The 20,761-nt window shown below is 40.9% G+C and overlaps 1 protein-coding gene across 1 annotated transcript; it reads right to left on the bottom strand.

Moving 5' to 3' along the window:
- Nucleotides 1-520: 520 nt before the first annotated feature.
- On the bottom strand, nt 521-20,551 carry LOC142173599 (uncharacterized). The gene is made up of 7 exons (XM_075239223.1): nt 20,248-20,551; nt 19,864-20,161; nt 18,428-19,268; nt 6,249-6,546; nt 1,586-1,857; nt 1,327-1,527; nt 521-1,087 (listed from the first exon to the last, which is right to left on the bottom strand). The coding sequence occupies exons 1-7, from the start codon at nt 20,549-20,551 to the stop codon at nt 521-523; spliced, it is 2,781 nt and encodes a 926-aa protein (XP_075095324.1).
- Between the last annotated feature and the right edge of the window lie 210 nt (nt 20,552-20,761).

The raw sequence follows: 20,761 nt of genomic DNA, 5'->3' as shown, positions 1-20,761 counted from the left end.
GTGATTAAATTTTTGCCTTAACCTAAAACTCACAGGAACATGTAATATCTTGCATCCTTTTCGCGAGTTCACACTCCTTTGAGAAATTCCACAGGTTTGTTTCTTCAAGGTTTTTGATTCAGGCTAAACTGAAGTATGCTTTTTCGCGACTTTTGCTTTCTTCTATATGCATAGTCCCCCAGTGTTGGAGCCTTGAAGTATGAAATCTTAAACACTAGATTATTCCTTCCTTTTGGTCCATTTCCTGAAAAGGAAAATACGAACGGGACTCGGAGACATTTAGTTATATATTGATTGCATAACCCCTTTTCCATCAGAAATGTTGTAACCTAGACCGGAATAATTCAGTATTCCACGTGCCTTTTGGGTCTAATATCATCATTTGGTATGGGCAAGCTTTTTGCCTATCATCTAAATGGTTAGTAAAATTTAAAAGAAGAAAACAAAATTGAACTTGCGTGATACCTGACCATGGTACTTTCCTTGTCTAGAAGTAGTACTTCTTAAAGTGAACTGCGTTCTAGTTTGATGATAGTACCTTGCCATCTATGGTTTCCAACTCGTATGCTCCCTTTCCATCGATACCTTTAACCCTATAAGGGCCTTCCCAATTTGGACTCAACTTTCCTGCGTTGGCCGCTTTTGTCGATCGGAATATCTTTTTGAGGACGAAGTTCCCAATCTTGAAGTATCTCAAATTAGCTTTCCTGTTGTAATATCGCTCAATCATTTGTTTTTGAGCCGCCATTCGAATTAATGATGCTTCTCTCCTTTCTTCTAATAGATCCAAATTTACTCGCATCTCCTCTTTATTTGCTTCCTCAGTAAGATGTGTGTATCTTATACTTGGTTCACCTATCTCTACTGGAATTAAAGCTTCTGCACCATAAACAAGCGAAAATGGAGTTTCACCCATACTTGTTTTCGCTATTGTTCGATAGGCCCACAACACCCCCGGTAACACTTCTGGCCATTTGCCTTTTGGTTCTAATAATCTCTTCTTCAAGTTATTAATGATAACTTTGTTTGTCGACTCATCTTGTCCATTAGCTGCAGGGTAGTAAGGTGCGGACGTAATCCGTTTGATCTGCCAACTTTGAAAGAATTCTATGATTTTAGTACCTTTCCCTTAGCTTGAGGTAACGGGCCTACAATATCCATGCCCCACTTCATGAAAGGCCATGGTGAAATAACTGAATGTAACAATTCTGCTGGGCGGTACATGTTATTGGCATATCCTTGACATTTATCGCACTTAGCTACAAAGCTTTCTGCTTCTTCTTCCATTTTTGGCCAGTAATACCCTACTCTTATTAATGTTTTTACCAATGATCTTCCCCCGACGTGATTTCCGCAGTGCCCCTCATGTACTTCCCTCATCACATACTCCATTTGCGATGGGCCAAGGCACCATGCTAAAGGTCCGCCAAACATCTTTTGATATAAACTTCCACGAATTAAGCAATACCAGGCGACTTTTTGGCGAAGCAATTGTGACTTCTTCTTGTCCTTGGGTAAGATTCCATACTGCAAAAAGTTCACAAATTTGTTCCTCCAATCCCAAGTTAAATTTATTAAAATTTACCTCACTCTTGTCTTGGTCAAGTGCCAAATGAAACAAATGTATTACGATAGCATTTTCTGCATTTGTTACATCCGTGGCAGACACGAGATTTGCCAACGCATTTGCTTCTGCATTTTCTTCCCTGGGTATCTGCACAGCCTTCCATGACTGAAATTGTCTAAGTAATTCCCGTACCTTTTCTAGGTATTGTTGCATTCGCGCTTCTCTTGCCACGTAAGTCCCCTGCATCTGGTTAACCACCAACTGTGAATCACTTTGGATCACAATCTGCTCTATACCAAGTTCTTATGCCAGTTCCAAACCTGCAATCACAGTTTCGTACTCTGCCTCATTGTTAGTGATTGGATAACACTTTATTTCTTGTCTTATGACTTCTCTTGAAGGTGGAGTTAGTACAATTCCTAAACCCGCTCTTTTAACGTTTGAATTACCATCGGTAAATAAAGTCCAAGTCCCTGGATTAGATTCGGTGAATACCTGTAGTTCCTTTTCTACTTCAGGAACTAAATTCATGCTGAAATCCTCTACGAAATCTGCTAAAACCTATGATTTTATCGCAGTTCTGGGCTGATGTATGATATCATACTCACTGAGTTTTATTGACCATTTAGCTAACTACCTGATAACTCTTGTTTATGCAATGTATTCCTGTAACGACCCGACTTGTCGTTTTAAGAATTTAAGCCACGCCTAGCGACATAAGGCCCTAAGCATCTTCTTATTATGTGTATTTACTTGCGTTCGTTGTTGAATTCAGTTACCGGATGATATGGAGTGATTTGGGACACTTTGTCCCCAAAACGGATGCTTAAGTCTTAGGATTTTTACCCTAGTCGAAATGGTGTGAAGACGACTCCGGAATGGAATTTTGATGATGTCAATAGCTCTGTATGGTGATTATGAACTTAGGAGCATGTCCGAAAAATTATTTTGGAGGTCCGTAGAGGAATTTGGCTTGAAATGGCGAAAGATGAGTTTTTGGGAAGTTTGACCGGGGGGTTGACTTTTTGATATCGGGGCCGAAATCCGATTCTGGAAATTGGAATAGGTTCGCTATGTCAATTATGACTTGTGTGCCGAATTTGAAGTCATTCCAGATTGATTTGATGTGTTTCAGCACAAGATATAGAATTTGAAATTTCAAAGTTCATTAGGCTTGAATCGGGGTATGATTCGTGGCTTTGATGTTGTTTGATGTCATTTGAGGCCTCGAGCAGGTTCGTGTTATGTATTGGGACTGGTTGGTACGATTGGACGGGGTCCCGGGGGCCTCGGGTTTGATTCGGGGTGGTTCCGGACCAAGTTTGGGTGTTTTGATGCAGCTGGTTGCTGGTTCTGGTGTTGTTCTTTGCGTTTGCGAGGAGCTTCTCGCGTTCGCGAAGAAGGATTTTGCTAGGAAATTTTGTTGTTCGTCGTCTGACTTTAGAGGCTCATATCTCGCAGTCTATAAAGAATTTGGATATGATCCAAAAATGAAAGTTGTAGCTCTTTATGTCTAGTTTACAGAAAGGTAAACCATTTGTCATTTGGAGTTGTATACCAAAAGGTATGGTGGATACACTATAGGCTGTCCGGGAAGAGTTTGGAAATCTCTGTTGCACAGGGTTGACGTTGGAAGCTTATATCTCATAATCTATAAGGAATTGGGAGATGAGCAACATAAGAAAGTTATAGTCCTTGGAGTCTAGTTTTCAGAAAGTCAAACCATTCATTATTTGGAGTTTTGTACAAAACGTTATGACCATTATACTATAGGCTATCTGAGAAGAGTTTGAAAATGACTTTTGAAGAATTTGTTCATCGCGAACGCGAGGGGAGTCTCGCGAACGCGAAGAACAAATCCCTGGGCAGCAGAATAAAGTCCAAATTCGTGTCATTCTTCCATTTTTGGACCAAGGAAGCTCGGGTGAGGCAATTGTTCGAGAGTTTTTCAAGGAAAACAATGGGGTAAGAATTCCTAACTTGATTTTTGTTAAATTACATGAATCTATTGTTGTTTTTATCACTATATTAGTGAATTGGGTTGAAAAATTTAGAAAACCCTCTTGGTTTAAATTTAAGAAAACCCTCTTGGAGGTCGATTTGTTATTGGAATTTAATAAAATTGGTATGGTTGAACTCATATCGGAATGGGTGTTCGGATTTCATAAAAAATATGTCGGGTTCCGAGAGGCGGGTCCCGCGTTGACTTTTGTTGACTTTTTGGAATAAAATTTTAAGTCGACGTATTATTATCCAAAATTATTTCCGATGAATTTTAATGAAGTTATACAATTAATTTGGATAGATTTGAGTTGTCCGGAGGTCAATTCAAGCAAGAAGGCTATTTTAGAATATTGACCTAACTTCAAAAAGGTAAGTGTCTTTCTTAACCTCGAGTGGGGGAATTTCCCCTTAGGCATTGAGTCTTATGTTCAATTTGTGTAATTGAATACCATGTACGCGAGGTGACGAGCACGTACTTGGTTTATATGTGCAAATTTTATTGAGTTAACGTCTTGAGCATATTGTGTAGTAAATTGGATAATTGTTGGCACATATTTAATCATCTATTTGTCGTGCCTAAATCCTTGTTGTTGACTCTGTTGTTATATGACAAGTTGATGTGATTGTTATTTGATTATTTGTGAAATTTCGTGAATTTGCTGGTTTGATAATTATTGGAATTTAATTTCATTTTGGATTTTTCCCTCTGCAAATAATTAATTAAATGAGCTTAAGAAGAGGTGTTTATATAATTATTAAAAATTTAGAGTTAATAAAAACTTTGCTTTATATTGAGTATTTTCTATCTCTGTTGATTGTTTTTGGGTGTTGTACACATTGTGTGGAGCCTTCGACTATTTGTTGTAAAATTAATTGACTTGGTTGTATCTTTGAAATTTTGGTTGTAGCCATTGGGAAAATTGTGATATGAATTGATGTTGTTATGTTGCCGTGATAATTTTTCGTGTAAATTGTTGTGTTGTGTTAATTATTATTTTGAAGATATAAGGGTGGCATTTCACCGTTGATATTATGTGGGTATAAGGGTGGCATTTCACTATGGTTGTGTTTGGTGGAATATTGTCTGGGCGGAGTGATAAGGGTGGCAATAGTAGCGATAAGGGTAGCTATTGATATTGTCTGGGCGGAGTGATAAGGGTGGATATAGGAGTGATAAGGGTGGCAATAGGAGCGATAAGGGTGGCTATTGTCAGGGATGACATGTGATGATGTGGGGTTGTGGTGTTGATAATTTTCATGTGATGTTGTGATTTTCTTGTGTTTACTTTTATACCTTGTGTAATTTGTCATGTTGTTGGTAAATTGATAACAATCTGATTTATGTTGAAATTGAGAGCATGTGGCTATTGCCAAGCGGTTTATAAAATGAAATGTGGGCACGAGGTGCCATTAGTAAATAATGAGGATATTTGGCACGTGAATTGTTCGTGCAGTTGTGATATAAAATGTGGGCACGAGGTATTGTGATAAAATGATAATGATAATTAGCACGTGAATTGTCCGTGCAGTTGTGATATGAAATGAGGGCACGAGGTGCCGGGGAAGTATGATGATTTAATTATGGGCACAAGGTGCCGTGGAAATATGAAAAAGGGCCGAGACCTGTATTTTTATGATTATGAAATTAGGTGTCACATGGTGACTTTTTAATTGAAAGAATTATATTCAAAATATTTATTTGGAATGATTTTTACTTAGAAAGTATTATATGAAAGAATTGTATTTGAAAGATATTTATTTGAGGAAATTATATTTGAAAAGATTTATTGAAAGAATTATATTCGAAAAATAATTATTTGAGAAAATTATATTTGAAGGAGAGTTATCTAGAAGAATTATATGTAAAAGACATTTATTTGAAGGACTTGATTTAATTGGGTGTAATTGTGTTTATTAATTGTTGAGTGATATTAATGGTATTCTTGTTGTCTGTTGTGCATAACACTGGTTGTTTTATCCTGCCCTTATTATTAATTATTTCCTATTATTTTGTATATTATGTTGCACATGTTATTAGACTAGTGAGTGTCTTGACTGTACCTCGTCTCTACTCCATTGAGGTTAGTCTTGATACTTACTGGGTACCGACCGTGGTATACTCATACTACACTTTTGCACATTTTTGTGCAGAGCCAGGTATTGGAGACATCGGACTTGAGCATAGTTAAAGCAGGATCGTAAGGATTCAAGGTAGAGCTGCTTGGTCATCGCAGTCCCTTGGAATCTTTTCATTTCATTGTACTGTTAATTTTTAATCAAACAGTATTGTATAATCGGTCCTCGTGATCATTCCATGTATTCAGTTAGAGTTCGTGACTCAGTACTACCAGTCTTGGGAGGTTGTACATTCATATTTGTTCCGTTGTTAGTTTTGGTTACTTATTTAATTAAAAAGAAATGGCTCCAAAAATATAATTGAAATTGGCTTACCTAGTCTTAGAGACTAGGTGCCATCACGACGCCTGTGGTGGGATTTTAGGTCGTGACAATTCTTCAGGGAGGAAAGCAGTTATTATAGTAATGGGATGACATTGGAAATAAGGTCTTAACTTCCTGTATGCCATGATTAATGCTAAATCAAGCTTTTCCAAGTGGGGATACCGTGTCTTAGAATCTAACAAAGATTTACTAACATAATAAATTGGGGATTGTTTACCTTTATCCTCTCGTACCAATACTACACTTGACACAGCAAGATAAATGAGAAGCATTTCATCGTCTTTTGGTTTGGCTAGCAATGGCGTATTTGACAGATACAATTTAAGGTCCTTGAGGGCTTGTTGACATTCGTCAGTCCATTCAAATTGATTCTGCTTTTTCAATACTGAAAAGAATTTAAAACTCTTTTCTGATGACTTTGATATAAACCTCCCCCTGGCTGCTATTCTTCTTGTTAATCTCTGCATTTCTTTTTTGCTCGTGAGTATCTCTGGTATTTCTTCGAAAGCTTTGATCTGCACAAGATTCACTTCAATATTTCTGTTAGAAACGAGAAAGCCTAAAAACTTACCTTAAGCCACGCCAAAAGAGCATTTTTCTGGATTTAGCTTCATATTGTATTTGCGGAGAATTTCGAAAGTGTCTGACAAGTGTTGAAAATGATCTCCCGCATGTGTTAACTTGACCAACATATCGTTAATGTAGGCTTCCATGGTTTTTCCCAAGTCCTCTTGAAACATTTTGGTCACCAACCTTTGATACGTGGTTCCAGCATTTTTTAAACCAAAGGGCATGATTTTATAATAGTAAGTCCATCTGTCTGTGATAAACGAAGTTTTTTCTTTATCTAGAGAGTCCATTTTTATTTGGTTATATCCTGAATATGCAACTGAAAAACTCAAAAGCTTATGTCCTGCAATAGAATCGATTAGTTGATCTATATGTGGTAGAGAAAATGAATCTTTAGGACAAGCTTTATTTAGATCAGTATAATCTACATAAACTCTCCATTTTCCATTCTTTTTAGGAACTACTACGGTATTAGCTAACCAGTTAGGGTACCTTACTTCTCGTAACGAACAAGTTTTCATAAGCTTTTGTACCTCATCTTGGATTACCTGATTTTTGAAGGATCTTTGTTTCCTCTTCTTTAGCTTGACATGTGGGTATGATAGGTCCTCATTCATGTCACGACCCGAAATTTCCCACTGACGGGACCGTGATGGCGCCTAACGTTTCACTTGCCAGGCAAGCCAATGTTAGATAATCATTAAACCAATTCCTTATTTCCATTCAATAAATAACAATAATTAACTTAGATGAAATGTAATAAGTGCGGAATATCATAAAACTGTATTAATTATTACCACCCGGATCTGGAGTCACAATTCGCGAGCATCCTAGATTTTGCTACAAGTAATAGTCAGAAAGAAATGCAACTGTCTGAATTAAAGAAAAAATAGAACATAAAAGATAGACGGGGACATCAAGGTTTGTGAACGCCGATAGATCTACCTTGAGTCTCCGGACAGCGGACCAATAGCAAAATCTCGATCAACCCGGTATCAAAATCTGCACAGAAAGTGCAGTATCAGTACAACCGACCCCATGTACTAGTAAGTGTCGAGCCTAACCTCGACGAAGTAGTGACAAGGCTAAGGCAAAGCACCTACAAATCAACCTGTACAATTTAACAGTGTATATGCAAATAACAGAAGTGAAGAACTAAACAGGAAATGTCGGGAGGGGAACATACTGAGGGGAATACAAGATAAAGAACTACAACAGAACGATCACCGGAGCAGTCAATATACCATGAATCAACAAGAATAGTGAATAAAGTAAGGAAAAATGCACGACATCACCCTTCGTGCTTTTACTCTCAATCTCACCATAAAATTAATAGAAACGGCACAGCATCACCCTTCGTGCATTAACACTCATATCATGGCACGACATCACCCTTCATGCATTAACACTCACAATATGACACGACATCACCCTTCGTGCATTAACACTCACAATATGGCACGGTATCACCCTTCGTGCATTAACACTCACAATATGGCGCGGCATCACCCTTCGTGAATTAACACTCACAATATGGCACGACATCACCCTTCGTGCTTTTACACTCTCCCTTACCATAATGCAATGCATAAACAACAACAACACGGAGATAAAATAACAAGTACAAACCTTACTTCAACATTTGGTTCCATAATATCAATCTCAACTTTGAAATAAAAACTCAATTATCACTAGAAAATCCGTAAACATGATAAGAACGATAAATTTCACAACAGTAGTATAACACGTAGCAATTAGGCATAGGAATGAGACAATATAAGAAAAATAGAGAAACGTAGAAAACAGGTAAATTGGCGGTGCATAAGTACTCGTCACCTCACATATACGTCGCTTACATGGATTTCACATAGCAAGTAATCTAAGGTTCCTAATTCCCTCAAGTCAGGGTTAGACACAATACTTACCTCGCTCCGAAGGCCACTTAATTCTCAATCACAGCTATTCCTTTGGAATTCACCTCCAAACCACTCGTATCTATTCAAAAATGACTTAATAATATCAAATATTGCTAAGGAAATCAATTATATTGCATAAATTAAATTTTCAAAAATTTTCCTCCAAAAAGTCAAAAAATCGACCCCGAGCCCGCTTGGTCAAAACCCGAGGTTCGGACCAAAATCCATTTACCCATTCATCCTCGAGCCCGAATATATAATTGGTTTTGGAATCCGACCTCAAATTGAGGACTAAATCCCCAAATTCCCGAAATCCCTAGTTTCTACCCTAACCCTTAATTCTACAATGAAAACTCTAGATTTTAGGTTAAAAATTCAAGAAATGTAATGGGTAATTGAAATAAAATTGTTTAGAATCACTTACCAACACTTTGGGGAAGAAATGACTCTTGAAAAATTGCCTCACACCGTTTGGTTTTTGAGAAAAATGAATTTTTGGCTAAATCCCGTGTTTGGATTCTGTTAAGTGCTAGGCGACAGTGTTCATCGCATTCGCGAGAGCACTATCACATTCGCGCGACAGTGCTCGCGTTTGTGTAGGCTACCCTTCCCTGGTCTTCGCCTTCGCGAGATAATGTTCGCGTTCGCGATGAAGAAAAGGCTGACTCTCCCTCCCCAGTGCCTAACACTACGCGTTCGCGATGGGCTAGTCACGTTCGTGAAGGGTAACGCCCCCATCGCTTCGCGTTCGCGACCAAGCCTTCGTGTTCGCGAAAAAGAAATCCCTGCCTCATCAGTTTACTCTTCGCGTTCATGAGAGGACCTTCGTGAACGCGAAGAAGGACATGCCAGAACCTAGACTCTGCAGAAAAAAACCAGATTTGCAATGTCTAAAACATCTTGTGCCCTATCCGAAACTCATCCGAGCCCTCGAGGCTCCAAACCAAACATGCACACAAGTCTATAAACATCATACGGACCTGCTCGCATGATCAAATCACCAAAATAACACCTAGAACTCTAAATTTAGCACCAAATCAAATAAAATTCTCAAGAACACTTTAAAGTTGCTATTTTCTCAACTGGACGTCCGTATAATGTCAAATTAACTCCGTTTTTCACCAAATTTCACAGACAAGTCTTAAATATAATAATAAACCTATACTGGGCTCCGGAACCAAAATACGGACCCGGTACTAACAATGCCAAACATCAGTCAATTCTTAAAAATAAATAATTTCCAAACTTTTAATTTTCATCAAAAATTCATAACTTGAGCTAGGGACCTCCGAATTCGATTACAGGCATACGCCCAGGTCCCATAATTCGATTCGGACCTACCGGGACCGTCAAAGCATGGATCCGGGCCCGTTTACCAATAATGTTGACCGAAGTCAACTAAAATTAACTTTTAAGGCAAAAATTCTTATTTTCATTAGTTTTCAACATAAAAGCCTTCCTGAAACCTACCCGGACTGCGCACGCATATCGAGGAGAGTAAAAATGAGATTTTCAAGTCTTAAGAGCGCAGATTCGAATTCTAAAACATAAGATGACCTTTTGGGTCATCACATTCTCCACCTCTAAAACAACCGTTCGTCCTCGAACAGGCATAGAAAAGTACCTGGGCTGGTGAAAAGGTGGGGATATCTACTCCGCATATCGGACTCCCAAGTAGCTGCCTCAATAGGCTGACCGCTCCACTACACTCGAACTGAAGGGTAACTCTTTGATCTCAACTGGCGAACTTGCCGAGCTAGAATTGTCACCGGCTCCTCCTCGTAAGTCAAATCCTTGTCCAACTGGACAGAGCTGAAATCTAACACATGGGACGGATCATTGTGATACTTTCGAAGCATGGACATATGGAATACCGGATGAACAGTTACTAAACTAGGTGGCAGCGTAAGCCTGTAAGCCACCTCTCCTACTCTCCCAAGAATCTTAAAAGGTCCAATATACCTGAACCTCATTACACCCTTCATGGGTAATACCCGAAGTAACACTCTCTCTCCGACCATGAATGCAACATCACGAACTCTACGGTCGGCATAACTCTTCTTCCTGGACTGAGCTGTGCGAAGTCGATCCTGAATAATCTTGACCTTATCCAAGGCATCCTGTACTAAGTCTGTGCCCAACAACTAAGCCTCTCCCTACTCGAACCACCCAACTGGTGACCGACACCGCCTACCATATAATGCCTCATAGGGAGCCATCTGAATGCTTGACTGGTAGCTGTTATTATAGGCGAACTCTACAAGGGGCAAGAACTGATCCCACGATCCTCTGAAGTCTATAACACAAGCGCGGAGCATATCCTCCAAGATCTGAATAGTACGCTCGGACTGCCCGTCCGTCTGAGGATGAAATGTTGTGCTCAACTCAACCCGCGTTCCTAACTCACGCTGAACTGCCCTCCAAAACTGCAAGGTAAATTGCGTACCTTGATCAGAAATAATAGACATTGGCACACCATGAAGACGGACGATCTCACGAATGTAAATCTCTGCCAACTGCTCTGAGGAATAGTTAACTGCCATAGGAATGAAATGCACTGACTTAGTGAGCCTGTTCACAATAACCCAAACTGTATCGAACTTCCTCTGAGTCCGTGGGAGTCCAACAACAAAATCCATAGTGATACGCTCCCACTTCCACTCAGGAATATCTAACCTCTAAAGAAAACCACCAGGTCTCTGATGCTCACACTTTACCTGCTGGTAATTTAGGCACCGAGCTACATAGGCAACTATGTCCTTCTTCATTCGCCTCCACCAATAATGCTGCCTCAAGTCCTGATATATCTTGGCGACACCCGGATGAATAGAATACTGAGAACTGTGGGACTCCTCAAGGATCAACTCACGAAGTCCATCCACATTAGGCACACAAATACGACCCTGCATCCTCAAAACTCTGTTATCTCCAATAGTAACCTGCTTGGCACCACCATGTTGCACTGTGTCTCTAAGGACAAGTAAATGAGGATCGTCATCCTGTTGATCTCTGATGCACTCAAACAAAGAAGACCGAGCAACTGTACAAGCTAGAACATGGCTGGGCTTAGAAAAATCTAACCTCACGAACTGGTTGGCCAAGGCCTGAACATCCAATGCAAGCGGTCTCTTACCAACTGGAATATATGCAAGGCTACCCATACTTACTTACTTTCTACTTAAAGCATCGGCCACCACATTTGCCTTCCCGGTATGATACAATATGGTGATATCATAGTCTTTCAATATCTCCAGCCACCTCCTCTACCTCAAATTGAGTTCCTTCTGCTTGAACAAATGCTGCAAGCTCCGATGATCAGTGAATACCTCACATGGTACACCGTAAAGATAGTGCCTTCAAATCTTCAGCGCGTGAACAACGGCTGCCAGCTCTAGATCATGAACATGGTAATTCTTCTCGTGAACCTTCAGCTACCGTGAAGCATATGCAATAACCTTGCCATCCTACATCAATACTGCACCCAGACCAATACGAGATGCATCACAATATAATGTATAAGATCCTGAACCTGTGGGTAACACCAATACCGGTGCCGTGGTCAAAGTAGTCTTGAGCTTCTGAAAGCTCGCTTCACACTCGTCTGACCACCTGAACGGGGCACCCTTCTGGGTCAATCTGGTGAATGGGGCTGCTATGGATGAAAAACCCTCCACATATCGACGGTAATAGCCCGCCAAACCCAGGAAACTACGGATCTCTATAGCTGATGTGGGTCTAGGCCAGTTCTGGACTACCTCAATCTTCTTAGGATCCACCTGAATACCCTCTGCTGATACAACATGACCAAAGAAAGCAACTGAACTCAACCAAAACTCACATTTTGAGAACTTAGCATATAACTAGCTGTCTTTCAGAGTCTGAAGAACGATCCGAAGGTGCTGCTCATGCTCCTCTCGGCTGTGGGAGTAGATCAAGATTTCATCAATAAATTCAACCACAAAGGAATCCAAGTAGGGTTTGAACACACGGTTCATCAAATCCATGAATGCTGCTCGGGCATTTGTCAGCCCAAATGACATCACTAGAAACTCATAATGCCCATACCGAGTCCGAAAAGCTATCTTAGGAACATCGGATGCCCTAATCCTCAACTGATGGTAGCCAGATCTCAAATCAATCTTTGAAAATAACTTGGCACCCTGAAGGTGATCAAATAAATCATCAATCCTCGGCAATGAATATTTGTTCTTGGTGGTGACTTTGTTCAACTTCCGATAATCTATACATATCCTCATCGATCCATCTTTCTTCTTCACAAACAACACCGGTGCACCCCAGGGCAAGACACTAGGTCTAATGAAGCCCTTATCAAGCAAATCTTGCAACTTCTCATTCAATTCTTTCAACTCTAGCGGGGCCATGTGATATGGCAAAATGGAAATAGGCTGAGTGCCTGTAGCCAAATCAATGCAGAAATCAATATCCCTGTCGGGTGGCATCCCCGACAGGTCTACATGAAACACTTCTGGAAACTCACGAACAACCGGCACCAAATCTATGGAAGAAACCTCTGCACTAGAATCACGAATATAAGCAAAATAAACTAGAAACCCCTTCTCGACCATATACCGAGCCTTCACATAAGAGATAACCCTACTGGCAGAATGGCCAAGATTCCCTCTCCACTTTATTAGAGGCAACCCCTGCAAGGCTGAGGTCACCATCTTGGCGTGACAATCTAATATAGCATGTTAAGGTGACAACCAATCCATACCCAGTATGACATCAAAATCAACCATGTTGAGAAGTATAAGATCTACACGAGTGTCAAGACTCCCAATGGTGACCACACACGAACGATAAATACGATCTACAACAATAGCATCTCCCACTGGTGTGGACACATACACAGGAGCACTCAAAGAATCACGGCGCACAACCAAATAGGAAGTAAAATAGGATGACACATAGGAGTAAGTAGATTCCGGATAAAATAGAACTGAAGCATCTCTACTGCAAACTGAAACATTACCTGTGATAACAGTGTCAGATGACTCAGCCTTAGGCCTGGCTGGGAAAGCATAACACCGGGGTTGGGCCCCACCACCCTGAACTACATCCCTAGGACGGCCTCTAACTGGCTGGTCTCCACCTCTAATGGCCTGACCTCCACCTCTAACAGTCAGGCCTCTACCTCTGGCTAGCTGAGCAGGTGGTGTAGCAACTGGTGCCGGGACCATGGCACATGAACTTTGATGCTGTGAGCTACCCGTTGCTCGAGGGCAAAATCTAGCAATGTCCCTCGGATCACCACAAGTATAACATAACCTCGGCTGCTGTGACTGCTGACCCAGAATAACCACCCTGATAACTATGGAGTAGAGGTGCACTGTAGGCTAGCTGGTTGGAATAATGCATCTGAGGGCCACGACCACCTGAGCCGTGGGATGCTTGAAGCACTGAATGAAACGGCCTGGGAGGATGGCCTCTACCAAAAGTACTCCTGCTTCTAGATGAGGCACCACTGAACTCACCAGAATGACGAGGTCTCTTGTCTGACCCCTGACCTCCCTGAGTAAGAACCATTTTGACTCGTCTGGCGACATTAGCAGCCGCCTGAAAAGAAATCTTACTCCCAGTCTCCTTAGCCATCTACAATCTGATAGGCTGAGCAAGTCCATCAATAAACCTCCTCATCCTCTCTCTCTCGGTGGGAAGCACAAGAATAGCATGACGAGCCAAATCCACAAAATGGGTCTCATATTGAGTAACAGTCATATTGCCCTGCTGGAGACGCTCAAACTGACGGCGACACACCTCTCAATGTGATAGGCAAAAACTTCTCTATGAAGAGCTGAGAGAACTAGTCCCAAGTAAGAGCAGGTGACCCAGCTGGTCTAGTCAACAAGAAATCTCTCCACCATTTCTTGGCGGAACCAGTCATCTAAAATGTAGCAAAATCGACCCCATTGGTCTCCACTATACCCATGTTTCGTAAAACCTCGTGACAACTGTCAAGATAATCATGAGGGTCCTCTCAAGGAGAACCACTGAAGTGAACATGAAAGAACTTGGTAAACCTGTCCAATCTCTATAAAGTCTCAGAAGACATAACTGGTCCATCTCCGACCTGTGCTGCAATAACCGGCTAAACTAAACCAACTGCCTAAGCTGCTGGTGCCTAATACTGGGGAGCTATCTGCTCCAGAGTAGGAGTGGTGGTAGTCTGGGCTCCTCCTCCTGCCTAAGAGACAGCTAGTGCAATGAGAAATGCTCCAGTCTGGGCCACACTCTCCATAAGGCCCACCAAATGGACCAAAGCATCCTGAAGTACTGGGGTGGCAGTGAACCCCTCCGGAACCTGAGCTAGTCCGGTAGGAACAGTCTGGGCTGGAACCTTCTCGTCAAGCTCTATCTTAGGCTCCACTGCTGGGGCTGCTACTCGGGTTCTAGGTTGGGCCCTGCCACTGCCTCGGCCTCTGGCACGGCCTCGGCCTTGACCTCTGCACCGTGTAGGAGCTGTCACTGGAGGCTCTGGTTGTTGCTCAGCTGAGGAAGTGGTACGTGTTCTCGCCATCTGTGAGAGACTAAGAGTTGAAGAGTTCAATTAGTATTGAGAAAGCAAAATCGCAGGACAGAGAAGAATAGAAGTGAAACTTGTTCCTAAACTTCATAGCCTCTAGAAGATAAGCACAGACGTCTCCGTACTGATCCTCCAGACTCTACTAAGCTTGCTCGTGAATCGTGAGACCTAGGTAACCTAGTGCTCTGATACCAACTGTCACGACCCAAAATTTCCCACCGACGGGACCGTGATGGCGCCTAACATTTCACTTGCCAGGCAAGCCGACGTTAGAGAATCATTAAACTAATTGCTTATTTCCATTCAGTAAATAACAATAATTAACTAAGATGAAATGTAATAAGGGCGGAATATCATAAAACTGTATTAATTACAACCACCCGGATCTAGAGTCACAATTCATGAGCATTCTAGAATTTGCTATAAGTAATAGTTAGAAAGAAATGCAACTGTCTGAATTAAAGAAACAATAGAACATAAAAGATAGACGGGGACTTCAAGGTTTGTGAACGCCAATAGATCTACCTTGAGTCTCCGGACAGCGGACCAATAGCAAAATCTCGATCAACCCGAGCCGGTATCAAAATCTGCACAGAAAGTGCAGAGTGCAGTATCAGTACAACCAACCCCATGTACTGGTAAGTGTCAAGCCTAACCTTGACGAAGTAGTGACGAGGCTAAGGCAAGGCACCTATAAATCAACCTGTACAATTTAAAAGTGTATATGCAAATAACAGAAGTGAAGAACTAAACAGGAAATGTCGGGAGGGGAACATACTGAGGGGAATACAATATAAAGAACTACAACAGAACGATCACCGGAGTAGTCAATATACCATGAATCAATAGGAATAGTGAATAAAGTAAGGAAAAATGCACGGCATCACCCTTCGTGCTTTTACTCTCAATCTCACCATAAAATTAATAGAAACGGCACGACATCACCCTTCGTGCATTAACTCTCATCTCATGGCATGGCATCACCCTTCGTGCATTAACACTCATAATATGGCATGGCATCACCCTCCGTGCTTTTACACTCTCCCTTACCATAATGCAATGCATAAACAACAACAGGGAGATAAAATAACAAGTACAAACCTTACTTCAACATTTGGTTCCATAATATCAATCTCAACTTTGAAATAAAAACTCAATTATCACCAGAAAATCCATAAACATGATAAGAACGATAAATTTCACAACACTAGTATAACACGTAGCAATTAGGAATAGGAATGAGACAATACAAGAAAAATGGAGAAACGTGGAAAACAAGTAAATTGGCGGCGCATAAGTACTCGTCATCTCAAATATACGCCGCTCACATGGATTTCACTTAGCAAGTAATCTAAGGTTCCTAATTCCCTCAAGTCAGGGTTAGACACAACACTTACCTCGCTCTGAATGCCACTTAATTCTCCATAACAGCTTTTCCTTTGGAATTCACCTCCAAACCATTCGTATCTATTCAAAAATGACTCAATAATATCAAATATTGCCAAAAGAATCAATTATATTGCATAAATTAAATTTCCCAAATTTTCCTCCAAAAAGTCCAAAAATTGACCCCGGGCCCGCTTGGTCAAAACCCGAGGTTCGGACCAAAATCGATTTACCCATTCATCCCCGAGCCCGAATATATAATTGATTTTGGAATCCGACCTAAAATTGAGGTCTAAATCCCCAAATTCCCAAAATCCCTAGTTTCTACCCTAACCCCTAATTCTACCATGAAAACTCTAGATTTTAGGTTCAAAATTCAAGAAATGTAATGGGTAATTGAAAGAAAATAGTTTAGAATCACTTACCAACACTTTGGGGAAGAAATGACTCTTGAAAAATCGCCTCACACCGTTTGGTTTTTGAGAAAAATGAATTTTTGGCTAAATCTCGTGTTTGGATTCTGTTAAGTGCTGGGCGACAGTGTTCATCGCGTTCGCAAGAGCACTGTCGCGTTCTCGAAGAGTATAGGCTGACAAGCCTTCACGTTCGTGAGACAGTGCTCGCATTCGCATAGGCTACCCTTCCCTGGTCTTCGTGTTCGCGAGACAGTATTCGCGTTCACGATGAAGAAAAGGTTGACTCCCCCTCCCTAGTGCCTAGGACTACGCGTTCGCGATGAGCTTGTCGCGTTCACGAAGGGTAATGCCCCCATCGCATCACGTTCGTGACCAAGCCTTCATGTTCGCGAAGAAGAAATCACTGCGTCATCAGTTTACTCTTCGCGTTCACAAGAGGACCTTCGCGAACGCGAAAAAGGACATGCCAGAACCCAGACTCTGCAGAAAAAACCAGATTTCCAAAGTCGAAAACATCTCGTGGCCTATCCAAAACTCACCCGAGCCCTCGGGGCTCCAAACCAAACATTCACACAAGTCTAAAAACATCATACAGACCTGCTCGCATGATCAAATCGCCAAAATAACACCTAGAACTCTAAATTTAGCACCAAATCAAATGAAATTCTCAAGAACACTTTAAAGCTACTATTTTCTCAACTGGACGTTCGAATCACATCAAATCAACTGCATTTCTCACCAAATTTCACAGGCAAGTCTTAAATATCATAATGAACCTATACCGGGCTCCGAAACCAAAATACGGACCCGGTACTAACGATGCCAAACATCAATCAATTCAGAAAAACAAATAATTTCGAGACTTTTAATTTTTATCAAAAATTCATAACTTGAGCTAGGGACCTCCGAATTCGATTCCAGGCATACGCCCAGGTCCCATAAATCGATATGGACCTTCCGGGACCGTCAAAGCACGGATCCGAGCTTGTTTACCAAAAATGTTGACCGAAGTCAACTAAAATCAACTTTTAAGGAAAAAATTCTTATTTTCATTAGTTTTCAACATAAAAGCTTTCCGGAAACCTGCCCGGACTGCGCATGCAAATCGAGGAGGGTAAAAATGATATTTTTAAGGCTTAAAAGCGCAGATTCGAGTTCTAAAACATAAGATGACCTTTTGGGTCATCACAATTCAATTTGTGAGTCATTACCTCCGGTGATATATCTGTCATATCTGAATGCGACCAAGCGAAGCAATCTACGTTAGCTTGTAAAAATTCGATTAACTTACCTTTCATTTATGGGCTTAAATTTGCTCTGACATAAACTTTTTTGCCTGGCCAATGTGTAAATAGTACTATAGCTTTGATTTCTTCAACAGTTGTGTTAATATTTTCATATTTCTCTGGCTCTTGAATAACATCGGGTCTCAAATCAACATCAGTCTGTCCTGGTATGCCTTCAGTTGAGGTTTTTGCACCAATGTCCTCAACCGAGTTCTATAGTTGCTATTTTGCATCTATATCATTGACTACCTTGCTCTAAACCACCACCGAGTTAATACTTCTTGAAGCTTGTTGATCTTCACTGATTTGACAGATTCCCCATAATGAAGGAAATTTGATAACCTGATGTAATGTGGATGGGACAACCTCCATGTCGTGAATCCATGGTCTTCCAGAATTATATTATATGCCATGTCCGCATCTACCACCTGGAACTTCGTATCCTTAACAACCCCTTCATCAAACTTGGTGAGTAAAACTTCCCCTTTTGTGATAACACTTGAGTTATCAAACCCGGCCAAGGACCGTGCCTTTGGAATCACCATGTCGTTAGCTTGCATTTTTTTCATCACCCTTAGTAAAATGATATTTATTGAACTACCTGGATCAATCAAAACTCGCTTTACGTTAGTATCGTGTACAAGTAAAGATATTACCAGTGCATCGTTGTGAGGAATCATCAAGCTGTCCGCATCTTCATCATTGAATGTTATACTATCTCCATCTAAAACTTGGTGAACTCGCTTCCCATGAGTAACCGTGACTTTTGACATCTTTTTTGCAGCTGTATAAGTTACACCATTGACCTCATCTACCACAGTTATCACATTAACTGTTCTTTTTGGTGACGGAGGTTTTGGGAGTTCTTGTTTGTTCTTCATATATGATTGTCTTCCTTTCTCGCTAAACATGTCAGTTAGATAAACTTGCTTCGACAAGTGCTCGACCTCTCCCTGCAGTAGTCTACAATCTGTTATTCTATGGCCATGATCGTTGTGAAACTCACACAAGAAATCTGGATTCCTTTTGCTTGGATCTGATCTCATTTCTTTAGGCCATTGCACCTTATCTCCCATACCTCTTAAAATAGATACTAACTCAGAGGTGCTGACGTTGAAGCTGTAATCACCTACCCTTGCATGTGTACCAGATTCGTTGCCTCATGCATCCCGTTTCTTTCTGAACCTAGATGAAGAACTCGTGTCTTTTTGCCTCGATCTTGAGTCAAACCTTGTATTTTCTTGTTTAGATCGAGGGTCCTGCCTAGCAGGTCGCATGTAAGGTTCGTACCTATTTTTCCGGTCCTTTTTCTGATTTTGAACATCTCGATCCTACTCTTTCATCGGTTCTTGACTGTGCGATCGTATCTTCTTCTATCCGCAACTTTGTGTTGTATTTGTTGTACACATCATTCCCAGTTGTCGCTGGGAATTCCCGCAAACTCTCTTTCAGTCTTTTCGTGGCTTCTGAACTTTTCTCATTTAAATTACTTGCGAATGCAATAGCTGCCTAGTTATCAGGTACCCGAGGTAACATCATCCTCTCCCGTTGGAATTTATGTACGAATTCCCTGAGTAATTTTGTATTCCCCTATTTTACCTTAAAGATGTCTTCCATCCTTTTTTCAACCTTCTGAGCTCCCGAATGTGCTTTTATAAATAAATCTGCAAGCTCAGCAAAAGAATCAATAGAATTTCCAAGTAAAAGAGAATACCACGTTAATGCTCCTTTCTTGAGTGTTTCACCAAATTTCTTATCCAAAACCGATTCAATTTCTTGTTTGGTTAAATCGTTGCCTTTTACGCCGATTGTGAATGCAGTTACGTGATATCGAGGGTCGGTCATTCCATCATATTTCGAAATATCAGATATTTTAAACTTTTTAGGAATTGGCAAGGGCACTGCACTTGGCTTCCAAAGTTGTTTCGAATACTTGTCAATATCCACCCTTTTGATCACGGGTGGCACACCAGGTATTTGCTCTATGGGATCGTTTTGCCCTTCAATTGTTTCTGCAAAGTTAGCGCCAAACTTTGTAGATTAGAATTATTTGGTGTACCTGACCCTCCATCGCGATATTCGTTTGGATTTCCTCAACCTCTAGAGTTGTCAAACCCTAAGTGCGGGTCTTCTAGGGTTGTTTTATTGACTTGTGAAGGAGATTGTGGCGCATTGGGAAATCCTCTAACGAAAGCTTGTAAAGCACTATTCACGTGTCCTGCAATCAATTTCTTTAGAGCGCCCTGCTCTACAGTTTGTTCATCTCCTTGTTGATCATCAACGTGCGATGTAGACCTTTCAGGTGAACCTCCACGGGATCGCTGAGGGGATCCCGTTTGAGAGAGGAGCGGTGGAGTTCCACCTTGTGGGTTCAACTGGTTATTTTCGTTAGCAGTTGACATAGTTGGTTATCAAAAAGTATAATTTTTAAAGTGAAAAGATTATCAGATTCCCGGTAATGGAACCAATTTGTTTAACAAAAAATAGATTTTCCGGTCAGAGTCAATATCTAGAAGAAAACGGGTTACTAATAACCAAGTTTTACTTCACTTTCTTAATAATCTTAAGAGAAATAAAAGAAATGATGAAAATAACTAACAAAGAATAGTGTG

Source organism: Nicotiana tabacum, chromosome 19 (genome assembly GCF_000715075.1).
Source record: "Nicotiana tabacum cultivar K326 chromosome 19, ASM71507v2, whole genome shotgun sequence".
Lineage (NCBI taxonomy): Eukaryota > Viridiplantae > Streptophyta > Magnoliopsida > Solanales > Solanaceae > Nicotiana > Nicotiana tabacum.
This window is presented reverse-complemented; position numbering and strand designations above follow the sequence as displayed.

Coding starts and splice junctions, on each gene's coding strand:
- LOC142173599 (XM_075239223.1), bottom strand. CDS start 20,551: ATGTCAACTGCTAACGAAAATAACCAGTTGAACCCACAAGGTGGAACT. Junction 20,162..20,247: donor AGGGTTTGACAACTCTAGAG/GTTGAGGAAATC, acceptor CTAACTTTGCAG/AAACAATTGAAGGGCAAAAC. Junction 1,528..1,585: donor TTGACCAAGACAAGAGTGAG/GTAAATTTTAAT, acceptor AACTTTTTGCAG/TATGGAATCTTACCCAAGGA.